Consider the following 17,784-nt stretch of genomic DNA (forward strand, 5'->3'; position numbering starts at 1 on the left):
AGGGGAGGGGAGGGGAGGACATGCAGCAGGAGCTACTCAGTCACAAGAGGAAGTCGTGCAATTTGCAACAGCGTGGATGGACATGAAGTCAGACAGAGAAAGGCAAATGCCATGTGATCTCACTTATGTGTGGCATCTGAAAAACAAAACAAACAAAACGGAAACAGACTCGTAGATACAGAGAACACGCTGATGGTCGCCAGAGTGGAGTGGGGTGGGGAGCGGGCGGAATGCACAGCAGGGGTCAGCGGTGTGGTGGTGGACAGCAGCTAGGCCTGTTGTGCTGACCACTCTGCAGCGTTACACGGTACACGTACACCTGAAACGGATGTAACGGTATCTGCCGATTTTACCTCAATTAGAGAAAAGAAGAAGGAAAGAACAGATGAGGGAAGGGAGGGAGGCGAGGAGAAGATAAATCGCAGGAAGCCGAGGCCAGTTTAGGTGACAACAGGGAAACCAGGAGAAAGAGGTGACAGAGAGCACAGACTCTACACAATGTAGTGTAATTTAGTCATTCACTTGGTTTTGAAAACCCAGCCCCTGTCCACTGTCTGAGTATTTTGATGATGACTAATGATGACTCTGGAATAGTGATTAATAAAAAATGATCCGCTCCTGTACTCTCTCTGATTGTAAATATCAACCTTAATTAATAGTAATCAATGCTAGCAGTACGAGAAAACCCAAACTGCTTTAATGCACCAACTCCAGGGCCTTCGTGTGACATCTCCTGGCTGCACGTCAGCGCTCTGACCCCTGATGGAGTGACAAGGAGGGGCAGAGAGAAGTTCACCCAGGGCCAGGCCAAGCCACTCCCTGGGACCCAGGAGCTCTCAAAATGTCTGCTGGAGGAGGAGGGGGTAGACCGTGCAGACCCAGGACACACAGCAACAGGGAGCCCCACACACTGCTCCGTGCAGCCATGCTACAAACCTCCGTCATCACACATATCACACACGCAGACACACACCCACACACACATGCACACACACATGCACACACAGACACACACATGCACACACAGAGACACACACGCACACACACATGCACACACAGACACACACGCGCACACACAAGCTGCAGAGCCTGCAGGTAAAACCCTTGCCTGCTAACACAACCTGGCCCTTGTCTCCCCTTCCAGAACCACGTCCTTTTGCTCCCCACATGCTCCCAGCCAGATGGGGTCATTGTCCCCTGACACCTGACTTCTTTCCTGTGCACCCCCCCCCCTCCAGACTGGAAGATGATAGACTCGGGGACACCACCCGTGCATGTCAACAAACATTTAATGAGCACCTGCCATGTGTCAGACCCGTGACCTACATCCAGTCCTAACAACCCCACAAACTACAAACAGAAATTTCCCACTCCACGGATGGGACGTCTGAGGTTCAGAAGGGACCCTGCTCAGGTCGCACACGTGGCACTTGGTGGGACTGAGACTTGGACCCCGGTCTGCCTGCCTCCACGGGTGGCCCTCCAGGGAGGAGACAGACAGTGACAGGAATGGAGCATTGAGGCAGGGTGGGCGTGAAGGGCAGCGGGGTAGCCGTCGGGGAGGGCGCAGGACGGACGGGGACGGGCAGAGAGGGTCCCCGGAGACGGTGGCACTTGAACCAAGGCTAGGTGAGCACCTTTGGGACGCGCCATAGGCGCCTGACGGGTCTGAGTGAAGGGAGGCGGGGAGGGGGGACAGCAGGGGCCCTTCCAGGAACTGCCAGCAGCCCCACCCGACGTACTCGCCTCTGAGGCCGGTTAAGTTTCTGACGGGGAAAGCGGAGGAGAAAGATCTATCTGTGATGATTTCATGTTAGTCAAGTACAGAGTTAAGGGCACGGACTAGAACTGCCCGTTTGATGATATCGATAGAGGAAAGAAGACTTGCCCTCCGTCCGTCACCTGTGCCTGCGGGCGCATTTATCCACCACGACGCTGGACGACAGGGCTCTCGCAGGGAGGCCCCTCCTCCACGTGGAAGCAGCCACTTATTAATTTCTGCAACAAGTGCTCAACTCCATTACTCACTTTCGAGATGGCACACCGTGTTTACATAATCTCTCCAGCGACGGCGGCATGTCCCCGGGCAGCCGTGGCGGCGAGATAGCGGGCCTCGTGCAGGATGGTGGTGCTCCAAGTGTGCAAAGCGATGTAATTACACAACCCGAAGGCCACGCTCCCTCCTGCAGGGCACTCCTGGAACGCAGTGTCAGAATTTGCATGCGAGATGCTGACCAATAGCGTACGTTTAACTTAGCACTGCACGTAAGCTCCATGCCATATGGCTGACGGAAATACTCTCTCCTTCTCTGAACAGCTGGGTGAGGACCAGCCAGGAGAGACGCCTGGCAGCTGCACTGGTGCTGCCGGGGGGCTTCCACAGGTCCGCACCTGAGACCAGGCGCCCACACCCTTCTCTCCAAATGCGCCAGCCGCTAGGAGAGGGGCAGCCGTTGTCACCAGGTGTCACCTCCAGCCTCCCTGTCTACCCTGTGTGCACAGGCTCACTCTGCATTTTGTCGATAAGACATTCCAAGGTGTTCCAGGGAGAATCGTGCTGCTCTGGACACTGAGAAAGTGCCCCCCCCCCACCAGTGAAGGCAGTTTTTAAAAATTATTCGGCTTCTCCATTTGCTACCAACTGCTGCCTCACACACGCCCTGACCATTCTCTGTCCGAGGCAGCTTGCGGGGCTGAGCTCACCGTTTTCATGCTCTCTGGCAGGTGACTTAGCAGGACCTGAGCAGACACCTGTGACGTGCTGACGTGCTCCGTCCACGCTGCTACTACCACCTGCCGTGGGTCCCTCTGACCCTCCCCAGCCAGTCCCCGTCCAGCTGCCCAGGGATCAAGGACCGTAGGCCAGGGTTCTGGGGCCGTCAGGGGGACCCGGCAACAGTCCTACAAACAGGGCCAGCGTGACAGAGTGACCAGTGCGGTCACACAGGGCCTGCGCTTAAAGGCCCTGACTGGGTGAATGTTGTCTTATTGCTACCTTGAAATTCCTAAGAATTCGGAACAATGGACTCCACCTTGTCACTCTGCGCTGAGCCCTGCGAATTAGGTAGCTGGTCCTGCCTCCCAACCTGCTTTAAAAAGGATGCGGCTTTCGCCTGCAGAAACCTGGTGGCCAAGGTCAACACCAACGGTGACAAGGCAGGTGACAGCACGTGCCCTTGGTTCGATGTGATGAGAATGGCACGCCCCCTCCCACTCACCCCGTCACCCAGTGCAACCCCGACGGAGACCTCAGGCAAACCCAACCAGAAGGACAGCCTACAAAACCCCTGGGCGGTCCTCCTCGAAATTGTCAGTCACCCAAAACAAGGGACATCAGAGAGACTGTCCCAGCCAAGAGAAGCCCAAGGAGACTGGACAACCAGGGTGTCCACAGTCAGGGAGGCTGGGGCTGGGCCGGAGTGTTGGGAGCTCTCTGTACTGTCCACTCAATTTTGCCATTCTAAAACTGTTCTAAAAAATAGTGTATTCAAAAAAAAAAAACTAACTGTAACGTGGTGTCTTAGATGGGATCCTAGAACAGATAAGGACATTAGCTAATAACTAGGGCAATCTGAATAAAGTGTGGACTTGGTGGTAATGCATCAATATTGACTCGCTCCTTGTGACAATGTTAAGGGGAGGCTGCTGTGGGCACATGGCGGTCTCCAATGTCTATCAGCCTTGCAACTTTTCTGTAAGTCTAACACTGTCCCGAAATAAAAGGTTTACTACCCCTTCTAAAAAAAAAGGGTGCAGCAAAGGGGTTGTGGCTCCAGTGGGTCAGTGGGGCGGTGGGGACAGCGGGGAGGACGGGCGGCACACAGGCAGCCGTCCCCGCCCCACGACTCGCACCGTCCCCTGGGAGGAGACCGCGCAGGCAGCCTGGAACGGCAACGCACTACGGAGATGACTTTCACTCACGTGGTGCTTTTTCATTAGTGACTCCTGGGTGCAGCTGAACTCTCTGGCTGCTTCTCCAGTAAAGAGCATGTATAGGGTTTCGGTTTTGCAAGATGAAAAAAGTCCTGTGGACAGATGGTGGGGATGGTGACACAACGACGTGAACGCACTTAATGCCACTGAGCCACACACCTAAACATGGTTCTGACGGCGACTCTTCTGTCTTTGGCCACCACGTTTTCAAGAGGCTCCACCATGGCCAGGCACTGCTGGGGGCACAGGTGATCAGCACGGACCCACAGAGTCCCTGCTCTCGGGGAGGTCGCGCCAGAGGAGAAGGCGACAAGAGGACACGAAACCAGTAACAGTGAGCCACACAGAGCTTCCCAAAGGTCTCAATGGTGACACTACGAATAACGCCCTTAGGCAGGCTGGAGAAGGATACCTCACATCGGGGGTCATGGAAAGGCCGCTCGAAGGAAGCGACGTGGAGGTGAGATCTGAGTGATGAGAGGGAACCAGCCTGTGACAGTCAGTGTCATGAGCATGCTTGCGAGGTGACAGACAAGGCGAAGGCCACCAAGGGGGCTGGCTTTAAGGGCTGAGGACAGAGAGGAAGTAGCAGACCTCAGCAGTGAGGGAGGGGAGGGTGGGTGACGACGGGGCCTGGCTGGCCATGGACTTCAGCCCACACTCAACGGGACGTCACTGGCGAGTTGTAACGTGGGAGGGACATGGGCTAGGTGTTCCAGTGACCACTCCCCTGCTTGGGCCAGTGTCACCGCTCGCCCTGCCATCCCTGACAGCCCCCGTCTTCATCAGGCATCTCCCATCCAGGGTGCTCACCCCTCAGGGGTTCCGGTAGGTTCCACCCAGGTTTCCTGAGGGGCCACAGCGATCAAAGTTGGCCTGTCAGCCTCCACAGACCTTGCTGTCATGATTGGAAAAAGCCCCAGCAGAAGGACTCTGCTCTCCCTCAAGGCACCGCCTTCTGCCACCAGTGGCTTCCTGTCCCCATGGTCTCCGGGACCCTCGCACGGTTCCCCCACCAGGGCACGCATCTTGGAGATGGGTGCGTTTCCTCCACCACAAACCAGAAAGGCCGACTGGCTCCAACGCACCCAGCTTCACAAACTTCCGGCAGGGCTGACAGTGGTCTCACGGCTCCCTCGATTTCCAAGAAAAGTCTCACCCACTCGGTGGCTGGCCTGACCCAGCACATGCTGCCCCTGACGTGTTTCCTCCTTGCTTTATGAAGTGGCTAGCAGCAAAGCAGTTTAAATTTCAGGAAAGGGAGCGCCTATGCCACGTGCACAGAGGCTGTGGCTGCCGTTTGGTCCTGAGCTGCTCAGGGACCCAGGCTTTGACCAGACTGACACCCCCCAATGCCTCCATGGCGGGGGCACTGTTATGAAGGGCCTGCCCTGCGGTGAGCTCAGTGAGGCTCACCTCCACCCCCAGACAGGCACCCTAGATTTCCACGGTGGCCACAGAACTTAGTCAACTAAACCCAAGTGATCTTGCGGCCGTGACAACAAGGGGAGACCCCACAGCAGTGCTCTGAGAGTCTGGGAAAGGGGGCGGGGCCAGGCCCTGCAACGCCCATCCCAACACACACAGGGCGAGCACATACGGTGCACAGGCCAGCACAGGCATCTACTGACACATGCATCAGCACACCACACACACCGATGCAGCGCCCACACATGCAACTGCACACCACACAGCCCGACACCGTTACATCTCAGCACACACCCTTACTCACACATGTCAACACGCCAACGGGCACCCCCCCAAACCACACAGCCACAAAAACATATCTGCGTACCCCAATACCACATCCTAACGCACATCCCAATACCCACAGGCACATACCGACAGTCACACCCCAACCCACCCTCACTCGCACACACCTTGATAAGCATGCCCAGTGCGTGCACACCCACTCCCAACCAATGCACCCACAGCCCAAGACACACCCAGCACACATGTAAACACACACGTTTCATCCTTCTCCCTTCCCAGCCTGAGGGGCCTTCCTCTCCCAGGAAGAAAGTGATTTCCACGCTGGCTCAGAGCAGGGCGAGGGGACAGCCAGCCAGAGGCTCACCTGGGCATTTGCTTTCCCAGGAGTCACCCGCCAGAGGCCTTACTCAGGTGACCCACAAGTTCCTCCACCCTTCCAGGCCCTTGGTGGGCACTCCTGTGAGTCAGTGTCACTCTGTTAAAAAACGGGTCCAGGGCCGGCCGAGTGGCACCGTGGTCAAGAGCTGGCTCGGGACGCCAGAGGGCCCCGGCTCGGATCCCACATATGAGGGCCAGTGACACTGCCCTCTACAGCTAAGATGCTGAACAACAGCTCAACCTGGAGCTGGGCTGCCATGAGTTGCCGGCAACGGCGTAGGCTGCAGCCCCTGTGGCAGTGGGTTGCCATGGGCTACCGTGTGTAGCCAGCAGCCAGCGTGAGCGGCCAGCAGCCAGCGTGAGCGGCCGTCCAGAAGCCGGTGACTGATCTGCCTCGCCAGAGAAGAGCGCAATGATGGTGCCAACTTGCGCCAGTGAAGCAACGTCCTCCACAACTAGACTGAAGAACAAAACAGCAGCAACTTGTCTGTTCCCCTTCCCCCAGTTCCCCACCACTGTTCCCATCCCCCCAATTCCCCAATTAAAAAAAAATCTTTAAAAAAAAAAAACGGGTCCAGGCTCCCCAGGCTCTGAGCCTCTGGAGGCTGCCACATGTCTCCACTCAGCTCTGCGTCCCTGGTGCCTTGTGCTGGGTGTTCAGAACCTACTTAGTAAGCATCCTGTCCTTGAACAAATGAATTAGTGAATGGAATGAATGAATGAAGAAACCAGTGAGTGAGCTTGCAAAGGAACAAATGCGTCCCACAGCAACTAGGTGGAAAGGGAGACCTGAGGAGGAACCCGCCCGCCCGCGCGGCAGACACTCCCGCACTGGAATGAAAGCCCGCACGCAGGACCCTGCGGGGCCACATATACCTGCCTCAGCTCTGGCCTCAGCACTGCCTTCCTGCGACCAGACACCCCTGTAGGAGCTGCCCCTAAGGAAACAAGTGTGCAGACGATCAGAACGATTCAGGTGAAGAAATAAAAACCAGAGCTAGTCCCATCATGCTCAGCGGTAGGGGTTTGGCTAAATGGGTTTATTGACACCGATGTCTTCCTTTGCTTCTCTGTATTTCTATTTACTCTAGGAACATATTATATGTGTCAAGCTTTACCTAAAGAGTATAACTGTTACTTTACAGCAGGTGTCTGCAAAAGACAGCCCATCCTGCCAGGGCCAAACCTGCTTGTCACCTATTTTTATAAATAAAGTTTTATTGGAACACATGATGCCCTTTTACTTATGGCAGACCTGAGTACTTTCGATGGAGACCACATGACCTGCAAAAGCCTAAAAAATTTATCATCTGGCCTTTTACAGGAAAAAGTTTGCTGATCCTGTGACAGAATATTCAATGACAAAAATACATGACATACGAGGTTGGACAATTAAGTTAGAGAACTCATCCTAGAAAAAGTGCTCCATCCCTCATTGCTGAATATCACTACAGTCACCTTAGAAGCACTCCCCTTGGGAAGCTATGCACCGACGCCAGCTCCTAGTCCACCCTTCAAAGCAATTTCAGAACTCTTTTTCTGGAATGGCCATCAGAACTGTCATTGTATTACCCTTGATGTCCTGAATTTCATCAAAATGTCTTCCTTTCAATATTTCTTTTATCTTCAGGTAAAGAATGAAGTCATTGGGGGCCAGGTCAGCTGAGTAGGGAAGGTGTTCCAATACAGTTATCTGTTTACTGGCTAAAAACTCCCTCACAGACAGTGCCGTGTGAGCTGGCGCATTGTCGTGATGCAAGAGCCATGAATTGTTGGCGAAAAGTTCAGGTCGTCTAACTTTTTCACGCAGCCTTTTCAGCACTTGCAAATAGTAAGCTTGGTTCACTGCTTGTCCAGTTGGTACAAATTCATAATGAATAATCCCTCTGATATCAGAAAAGGGTTAGCGACATGACATCGTTGCAACAAGTTCACAAACTTAATTGTCAGACTGCGTATATTTAAGTAAAAACTGTATCATGTAGAAGCTGGTGCAGTGGGATCGTTTTTTATTAAATAGATCTTTAGTTGCACAAAAGGGTCCAGGACGTTATACGCTACAATGTTCACAGTGGTCATCGCTGAGTGCTGGTGGGTGTGTGTGTATATATATATATATATATATATATATATATATATATATATAATTATTGTTATTTATCTGTATTTTATAAATGCCCAAGGTAGACAAGAATTACTTTATAGTAAGAAAAAAATAACTGTTATTAAACAACAACAATAGCAACACAGAAGTCAGTGACCATCCCCCATACAGGAGGCCACCAGTCAAGGACATTCCAAGGGGAGAGGGGATGTCAGGTCCCAGCCAGCAGGGCCACAACCCTGCCAACAGGAAGTAGTTCACGTCACACAGCAGCTTTGCTGAGGGATCCCTTCCATTTTTCAGGGCAAATCACAAAATTAAAACACCTCCTATAGCAACAAATCTACCAAAATATATTTGGCAATAGAGAGACGGGTCTGTCTTGGGTCTTCAAGGAAGCAGTCATGCACGCATTTTATGTCCAGCTAAACACAAGCAAGTGGGAAATTTTCCAGAATGCCTCTCAAGATTATTGCAGGCGGCCAAGGGTGCCCACACACCCGGATGGCGAGGCCATGCGAGGAGCTTCGGGACCCGGCTTTAGTGAAGTACACAGTGGGGCCTGCTCCACCGGACAACAAATGGCTTTGGAACTGCGATCAAACAAAAGGAAAGAAACGGGCGTCTGCCTTAACTCTGGTCCAGCAAGTTGTCTCAGCAAGAGAAAGAATGGATTCTTTTGTAAAGGAAGTAAAACATAGCAAAGTTTCCCCAAGTGTGCCCTGCCTCCCAGAAAACACTGGGAAATGACCTCTGCCCCCCCCCCCCCCCCCGCCTTGAAAGCAAATGACCGAGCATTAAGTTCCAAGCCCACCATGGCCCACTCCACCTGCCAGCACTGGGCTGGGCACCTCCAAGAGGAGAACCAGCCTCCCACCCACCCCTGACACACACACCGTGTGGCGCAGTGGGCAGCCCAGCCAGGGAATCACTGTGCCTGTCACTTTTCTTGGACACATGGCACGTGTTACACAAAAACCCCCAGGCTCACAGCCACAAAGAGATGGGGCCAGCGAGAAGCCAGGCCCTGGATGACCTTCCCTGGGGGGAAAGGCCCAAGCTGAGCTCCTGGATTCCTCTGGGCCACCCCTGCCTGGGCACAGCCCACTTTGTGCCTCCATCAGCCAGCCGCCGGGAGCCTGCAGACACGCACTGCTGGGCTCTGCCGCCTTTCCTGGACACGTGGACCAGGGGAAGGACGGTGGCAAATCTCTGCTCGGCTCAGCCCTGTTTGTCACAAGCCAAGCTGCCCAGTTCCCAGTGCTGTGTCCCCAGGACTTTCCAGAGGCACAGCACTCATCTCTCACAGTACACTAGGAAGCCTGTTATGCCAGGGCCACGCCTGGCTGGCTCCTACCTTTACACCCACAACATACCAGGACTTAGGTGGAAACAGTAAGCAAAACGCAATATAAAATAAAGACGTGGAGATACAGCCCCGGGAAAGGGAGTGCACTCCTGACAAAGCCAAACCAACCAGGCCTGGCTCAGAGTAAGCTGGCGAGGCCTGGCAGAGAGAAAAGCTACGTGCAAACCGGAGCGGGTGGGGGGACCTGTTTTAGCTGTGTGTCTCCCAGGAGATGCCTCCCCACCCCCAGCCCTGCTCAGGTGCCTGGATGCTCAGGTTTTGCCCATGAAAAGAGCCCCAAAGCTCTGCCCAAGTCCTGTTCCCCTGAGCTCTCTGGGAGAGTCCACGCTTTCTGAGAAGGCCTTTCCAGATGGCGCCTGATGGCAGTGGTGCCAAACTCCACAGCTTAAGTAAATGTTGCTGTCGCCCCGTCCTGCCAGGAAAAGGCAAGGGGGACCCATGGCTCCTCTCAGCTGCTGCAATGCTCAGTTCCCGGGGAGATCAGACAGCTCCACCAAATGCCCGCACCCTGCTGGAGAGCCCCCTCCCCTCTCTGCACTGCAAGCCTCGCTGAGCCCCTCCTCCTGCCTCGCGTGCCAGCCCAGTCCACAGGGCGGAGGGACGCGCCTGTCAGATGCCGACAGAGGAGCCGAGTCAGAGGGAGGCGAGGAGCCCAGAAGGGCAGCAAGTAGGCCCAAGGGTCGCAGATGGCAAAGGTTCCAGCCCAATCATCACGAATTTGGGATGTGTGCACAAATCCAATCTCCGGGTCTCTGCAGGTGTTTCTCCACCCCCGCCATCAGCACTCCAAAACAGCTCGGCAGTTAGAGGGGTGAGCTGCGCACTCAGCTGACCCCACAGGCTCAGAATGTGCAGAACGCAGCCCACACAGTTCCTTCCCGGCATCCCCTCTGCTCTCCATGTCGGGAGCCCCAAGTGTCCCCACAGCCACCCTCCAGAATCCAGTGGAATCTTGGGGGCCTGTGAAGCGGGGCCATCTGGAAGCTGGCTTCCCCCCCCCCCACCAGACATCAGGGCCGTCTACCAGAACCTCCTCTCAGAGAACGGGGACCTAAAAAATGGCTGATGTGTGTGAGGCAAGGCAGTCTTCGTGCCTTACCCACTCAGGAGGGCGCTCCCATAAGCAGGGCTCAAGCTTAAGGCCAAAGAAGGGATTTGGGTGAGCAGGAGGACCCAAAGCTTGGGCTGCCCCCCAAACAGAGGTGGCCACCAGCGTTCCCAGTGACCAGAAGGCATAGCAAGCAAGTGGGAGAAGGGCGTGCCTTGGGAGCTCACGGACCTGCTTCTGGCCTCATGACCTAGTGGAGGCCACTCTGTGGACCTTTGCAAAGCGAACGCTAATGGCAGCCCCACTTGGCCTGAGGTGGTAGCCAAGGCCTGAGCCCAGAACCTCCCACTGGGGTCCACGGGGCTCACACACACAGCCCGTGCTTCCCACTGTTTTGAAGACCCACTGCTGGGTTCTTGGCCTCACCCACTGGACCGTGTCCTTAGCTAATCTGCGTCTTTCGCACTACCATTAAATTTAGATTTAAATGAGCGCTTCTGGTCCTCATGTTAACACGGTACAGGGGGGCTTCTCGGAGCTCTCTGGGCAGGACCCTAGAGGGCCATACTGGCCACTGGTGCCCGTCCTGAGCTGGGCAGAGGACGGCAACGGGGCTAAAGGAAGGTGACGCTGCGGCCAGGAGTCAAATTACTCCGCCACAGAACCGTGTCTGGAACCTACAGGAAGGTAGAGGAGGCTTTGCTTCAGGGCTTTTACTTCACACTCCCATGTGAAGACTTCCAGCCAGTACAATTCCTGTCCCTGAAGTGACAGCGTGGGGCCACCCCGTGGGAGTAGGATGTATGGCTGAGTGAGAGACGGCACAAGGCCCGAGTGGTCCTCCGTGTTCCCCGATAACGGTCTCTCCAGGATCACCAAAGCACACGAGCGAATGGAAGGTTAGAAAACGAGTCGACATCTGGCTCCCAGGACAGTAGGTGTGACTCAGCATCTGAGGGCTTCTCTACCCCAGCCCCAGCCCCAGCCCCAGCCCCAGCACCAGTGGGCAGACGCCACAGGCCCAGAGGAAAGGAGTCACCCCACTCCACGTCCGCCTGGGCCCAGCCTGGGCACAGCCTCCCTCCATGGAAACACCTCGGCCACCCACACACACTTCCAGGACGGGACCAAAGGGCTGCATAAGGCTCTGGGTTTTAACAGCTGAGCTTTAAAAAAGTGCAGCTTTTCATCTCACTGAACCAGCAGCTCCCAGGTCGGGGTGGGGGTGGGAGCCTTCCACAGGCGTTTGATGGGCTCAAAAGGTCCCTCTGGAAAATCACACACTCTTCCCCGTTTGTCACCCCAAGTTTACTAATTTCAAGTTGCTGATTTCATCTTTAAGGGAATGATTTATTTTCCTTTCCTTTTCCTGTTTTTAATAAAAACGAAGGAGTCTGTCTATGGGGGAGCCCAGGGCTGCTTTAACAGACTGGGTTAACAAATTTTAAGTACATTTGTAAATGGGATTATTGTTTTCCAAAGTTGTGCTCAGCGAAGAGATTAGCTGCCACAGCGCCCAGGGGGCGTCCCCTGGTCCCTCTAATCCCCTGCCTGGAGGCACAAGGTGCTTGGACAGGACTTGGGAGGCAGGTTTTCCTGGAAAGGCCTAGAAACTTGCGCTTGCTGTGTGCGGCGCTGAGTCTGCCCGGCAGCCAGCCCCTCCCGTGCCCCCTGTTGCTGCAGCCATCCCCGAGCTCCAGTATAAAGTTTGGCTTTTGCTGCAGGAAGCAGCTGGGCCAAGCAACCAGCGAATGATAATGACCTCAGAAATCTGCTGTTCACTCGGCAACAATAGGGTGCTCAGTCTACTGGAAAATTGTGTTCATCAGCTAACTCTGCTCAGTTACTAATTGACATTGCCAAATATTTTAAGAACAATTGGAATGCACAAGCAAAAAAAAAAAAAAAAAAAAGAAGATCTTAATCCTCAGACTTAAATTTTTTCTTTTTCCTTTTCTTCCCCCCCTGCGTTTGGATGCCTGGATGTGTCTGTGTGGAGCGGGCGGTGATTATCGCGGGTGGGGGCAGGGAGGCGGAGCCGCGTGAGAAGAGGAGGTGGAAAAGAAAGAGAACGGATGGTATCACTACCAGCTGAGGTACATGCAGGGCCTGGACAGGGCCTTCGGCTGAGGTCAAAGGCCTCGTCCAGGACAGAGACCCAGCATTTCAGGAGCGCAGCTCAGGCAGCAACAGAAGACCCCCAAGGCTTCGAGCCCAGCTGATCAAATCACGCCTGTCCCCTCAGAATATGGCGTCAACAGCCTCAGGGTTAAGGGTATTTTCATGGTGCGCCTCTCCCTGGTTTTCCACCGATCATGGAACTTGGCCGACTTTATTTAATGAACAGAGGGTCAACGCGTTCAATTACCCCTTTCCCACCATCAACCCTTCAATTAGCCCCTCTCCAAAATTACAGGACTGCAGAAGGTAAGGGCCCTGCTGGATATAATGAACAGTGCCGTTTCTTAGTACATTAAGTTTTAATTATTCCAAGCAAACTCTGAAGAATCAGAACTTTGGTCCTCTTCTGACGCCGAGTGACACTGGGGTCCCAGCACAGTCTCAGCTGAGACTGGAGGGAGAGATGCCGAGATGGACGCCATCGGAGCGTCTGCACGCAAGCCAGCAGCGGGGCAGCATCCAAACAGCCGCCTGCTTTCTAAATGTCCTAAGAGAGTAACATTTATAAGCGGCTGCTTCCAAATCATCTTCCTTTGCCTTGGACACGGAGGCAGAAACAACCTCGGCTATGGTGCGAAATCACTGATAAGGCAAATAAACAGCAACAACGAGACAAAGGGGGAAGATGAGGAAGTGGTCTGTGCGACTAGTTTCGTCCATTTTCTGTTAGAAAATACGACTCTCAATTTGTCAAAGGTCCTAGTTTGCGCAGTTGATTTGAAGCTTGGTTCTCAGCAGTTTGGAGCCCAAGAACAAACACGTTTTCTGGTTCACTGGAACCATTTTCACATGCTCACTGATTCAAACATTCTTTTGCTCACATAACAAACAGCTGCATCCCACATTAGCCTACCCAGTGACAGTCGCCCATCTCGGCAATAACTGTTTGATTGCAAACTTGACCCCTTCTTCGACTCGGTCTGAGCAAGACATTTTTAAACAGCCACTCGGTTCCCAATCCTTCTTTGCAAAGAATTACATCAGATAACAAAGGACGCCTCTGCCACTCATTGTAAGCCTTCTTCTGGAGATCCGTTCTAAGAGGCTCTCTGTAAAAAGGGTTTTTATGATGAATTCACAACTACTATCATGTTAAGAGCAGCGATTTATAAAGAAGAATTCATTGGTTAAGATCTGAAAAAATAGTTTCTCAGGCCCTACTGACCCAGTTTCCAACAAAAAAAGAATCAAGTGATGCAAATTAAGTTTTGCGACATTGTTATGCCGTCTGAGAAATTTGTAAAACCGTGTTTTGCAGTCATTTCTTAATAGAAGCCTTAATAAGTACTTCTTTCTTTACTTAAGGGCTTAAAGATTTTTTTACGTCCCCTTCACCCTGCAGGTTTCTCTCTACCAGGTAATAACAAAATACCTATTGTGTCAAGATTTTTATTTAAATGCTTATTTTAAGCACACTCTGTACAAGTCATACTTGTTGGAAACAGGGGAGACGAGCCAGACTGTGAAGGCCCTGCTCCCAGGAACACCTCAGCGTCCCAGCCTGCAGCCGACGTGGGCTCTGTGCTGGTATGCCGTCCATTTTCTTACTTAGCCAGAAAATTATGAAAGGGTCTAATTTGAATATGAAGAAAACAAAGAAGTCAACCAGAAATGAAAGAATCAGTCTTCACGATTGTAAAATACTTCAATGGGGGAAATAAAGTGAGACGATGACCACAACTCAAGTGTAATTCTCCTCTGAGTCCTAAGCCCCCCCTGGTTCTTTTAAGCAAAATGGTTTTTTCAACAGAGTATTTAGATACAGAAACAAGAGAGATCGGAATAGCATGACGCTATCACTTGGCCAGAAGGTGAGAGAAACGCGGGAAACGTGCCGCCAGGAAGCTGAGCATTCTGCTGAGAGCTCTGCATTTCCGCAGGTCTGGGAGAGGGGCGGACATCTGTCAGGCTGCCTCCCCAAAACCCCAAAACCTGGGCCAGCAGCTTTGCTCTGCTCTCTGCTCCTTAAAAGTCCCCAATCCAAAACATCAAGACGACGCTTCCCAGAAGAGGGGACCTCTACGGGGAGGCCGGAAATAGTCCTGAGTGACAGCGGGACGCCCGGCACTTGGCTGCCTCTGCACAGAGGTCCATTTTCACAGTTCTGGCTGTCAGGCATTGAGACCTGAAAACCCTGCCCTGGCATCGCCTCTGCTCCGGGGAGCGGCCACTCCTGGCAGTGTGGCCTCCCCACCGAGGCACTCAGGGTCCCCGTAGACTCTCCTGAGTGTCTCACCAGAAATAAATCACGAGCGAGTGTAGGACCCCAGAGCAGACAGTGTGTTTCATGGGTATTTAAGCAGCGCGGTATTAAGTGCTATTGGAATCTCTGGAATGTGCAGTTCAGATTTATGTGTCTTAACAATTCTTTACTGGTTTGTAATCAGCCAGCAGGCTCACACTTTATTTTAACACTAATTTTGTCCTGGAAGAGGGTGGACTGAAGCATGACAATAACAACAGAACGAAACTGGCATCCGCTTAATAACTGCTGCCGAGAATTGCCTCCAATACGGAAATATTTATTGAAGCCCAGAAGGGGGAAAAAAAGGAGAAGAAAAAAACTTTTTAAAAATGACCCTCAACAGGAGCTGCCACCTCCTTAACAGTGAGCGACGCAGTGCCTCGAGGTGCCTCAAACTGTCTTTCATTTTCTAGACTTAATGGCTGATTGCAGAAATCAATGTTGCCGTTAGTAACAGGGCATTTGTTATGGCATGACTTCCTCTGTTGTTAGGCTGCAGAATGATTACAGCATTAGCGAGATGCTTTCTTTATAAGGGGCTAGAGATACAACTTTCAATTTAGTATCCATTAGTACGGGGCTCTGGGAACAGAGGTGGAGGGGACAGCTTACCTGCTGTTAGGTAGCAGCTGAAATTTAGCCATCTTAGGATCATGGGTTTTGGGGTTTTTTTTTTTTTCCAAACTGGGCCAGGAAGCTTCAGCATTTCACAGACATTTTGATGACAGATTTTCTGCTTTGCTATTTTAGACCCCCAAGCTGTATCACCCATGGAACACAGCACAATTTAAGACGTGCAGTCGTGCATCTGTGTTTCAAACCTCAGTGCTTCCCGAAGTGGCAGAGGAGGGTGGCGTGGTTCCTCAGGTCAGAGGAACCTGGCAGGTGAGCCACACTGTGATTTTGGAAGGACACAGGTTTGGTCTGGGGAGGGAGACTGGGGAGCCCAAAGGAATTACGGGAATCCACTCGCGGGGAAAGATGGTCTGAACTTGCATGTTCACCTCCAGGATGGAGCAGAATGCCAGCTCCCAGGTCTGGAGAGGAGGGGATGGCGAACGGCGTCAGGGCACGAAGTGGGGCGGGCAGACAACTGCAGGGGGAGGGTAGGCCATGCCCCACTGGCCACCGTGCCAACTGGCCATTTCTCCCACATGGGGGAGGAGGGTCACCTGGCTGTCCTGGAAGCCAGTGTTGAAGGCAAGACCCAAGAGGTGAAACGACAAGGCAGAAAGGCAAGGTCCACACATGCCCTCAAAGCCCCGTGACCTCAGACCCGACTCTGAAGAGCGGCGATGGCCCTTCCGACAGCGAGGCCTGCACAGACCCAGGCACGTGGGCAGGGAGGGCCCTTGTGCCAGCTGCTCCGCCCCCCGCTGCCCTGCCCACCTACCTGAGGAGGACGGCGAGGAGGGGTGCGGGCTGTCCTCCTGGGCACTCCCGGTCTGGGAGAGCCCACCGCCGACCCCACTCTCCTCGGTGACGTTGGAAGAGCCCGGCGTGGTGGAGCGGCTCACCGACTGGGACTCCTGGTCACTGCCCGAGCCGCGCCGCTCGTCCAGGCCCGCGTGCGGCCCGTCCTCGTCCCCCTTGCGGTCGCGCTTGTGGACGCGGGAGTGCACGACCACCTGGTGGTAGGTGCGGAACACGCGGCCGCAGTCCGGGCACTCGGTGGGCTTCTCCTTCAGGGCCCCCGGGCCCTGCAGGTTGTAGTCGAGCGCCTGGTGGAGCCCGTGCGACAGGAACTCCCGGCCGCCTTCCAGAGGCTCCAGCTTGGTCGGCAGGTCTCTCTGGGCGCCCGCCTTCGTGCCGTGGCCCAAGTCTGCAGGCATCTTCTGCTTGGAGCCGTCTGCTCCCACTAACACGTACTCCCGCTTCTCCTTGTCGAACACGACGCCGGCGTTCGCCAGGGTGTCCTCCTGGCTGCGCTGCAGCTGGTGCTCCTTGGACAGGAAGCTGTGCTCCACGGCCATGCCCCTGGCCATGAGCTGCCAAGCCTGGTAGCTGTTCACGGGGTCCATCTCGGCAGCTTTGGCGGCAGCCTGCAACCGCTCGATGCAGCTGGACTTCAGCGGAGGCACCAGGTTGAGGCAGCCCAGGAGGGAGTGCTTGTCCCCGTCGGGGACGCCGTGGGCCACGCTGGCGATGGGGGACAGCAGCTTGCCCAGGACTTCCTTCTCCTTCGCCGGCAGCTCCCCTTTGCCGTAGAGCTGGCCGGGCTCGCTCAGGCCGGCTTTGTCCGGGGCCAGGAAGCCGCCCTGCAGGCAGGACAGGTACCTGGAGTAGAGGTTGGCGTGCGCCTCCTGGGCCATGGCGCCCAGGGCCACGGGCACCTCCACGTCGCCGGGGGACTTGCTCTTGGCTGACAGCTTGTTGAGGTGCACCTTCATGTGGTTCTTCAGGAACCACGGCTCCTTGAAGCGCCGGCCGCAGATCTGGCAGCAGTGCTCGAAGGAGTCCTTGTGCTTGCGCATGTGGCCCTTCAGGAACCACGCCTGGCTGAACACCTGGCCGCACACCTCGCAGCGGAACTCATTGGCCGCCTGCTCGCCGCCGCCGCTGGGGCCCTGGCCCTGCGCCGACTCGGCGGTGATGTGCGCCTTCTCCACGTGGCCGATGAGCTCCTCCTCCTGCGAGGCGGCGAAGTCGCACAGCGTGCACTTGTAGGGCTTGTGCAGGATGCGGATGTGGCGCTCCAGCTCCTCGCGCTTTTTGAACTTGCCCTTGCAGAAGGTGCAGCGGAAGCCGGCGGCCGGCGCCGCTGCGTCGTCCTGCGCGGAGGCGGCCTTGGGCGAGGGCGCCGCGCTGGCCGC

At 54.5% G+C, this 17,784-nt stretch overlaps 1 protein-coding gene across 1 annotated transcript in view; it reads right to left on the reverse strand.

Moving 5' to 3' along the window:
• Positions 1–17,784, reverse strand: part of ZNF536 (zinc finger protein 536) — a 416,602-nt gene that overhangs the window by 191,778 nt on the left and 207,040 nt on the right. Inside the window, exon 5 of the mRNA XM_019642730.1 lies at positions 16,365–17,784. This exon is cut by the window's right edge and continues 61 nt beyond it. Coding sequence (XP_019498275.1) covers positions 16,365–17,784 — 1,420 coding nt within the window. The remainder of the gene's footprint in view (positions 1–16,364) is intronic.

The sequence above is a fragment of the Hipposideros armiger genome, unplaced genomic scaffold, assembly GCF_001890085.2.
Source record: "Hipposideros armiger isolate ML-2016 unplaced genomic scaffold, ASM189008v1 scaffold_4, whole genome shotgun sequence".
NCBI lineage: Eukaryota > Metazoa > Chordata > Mammalia > Chiroptera > Hipposideridae > Hipposideros > Hipposideros armiger.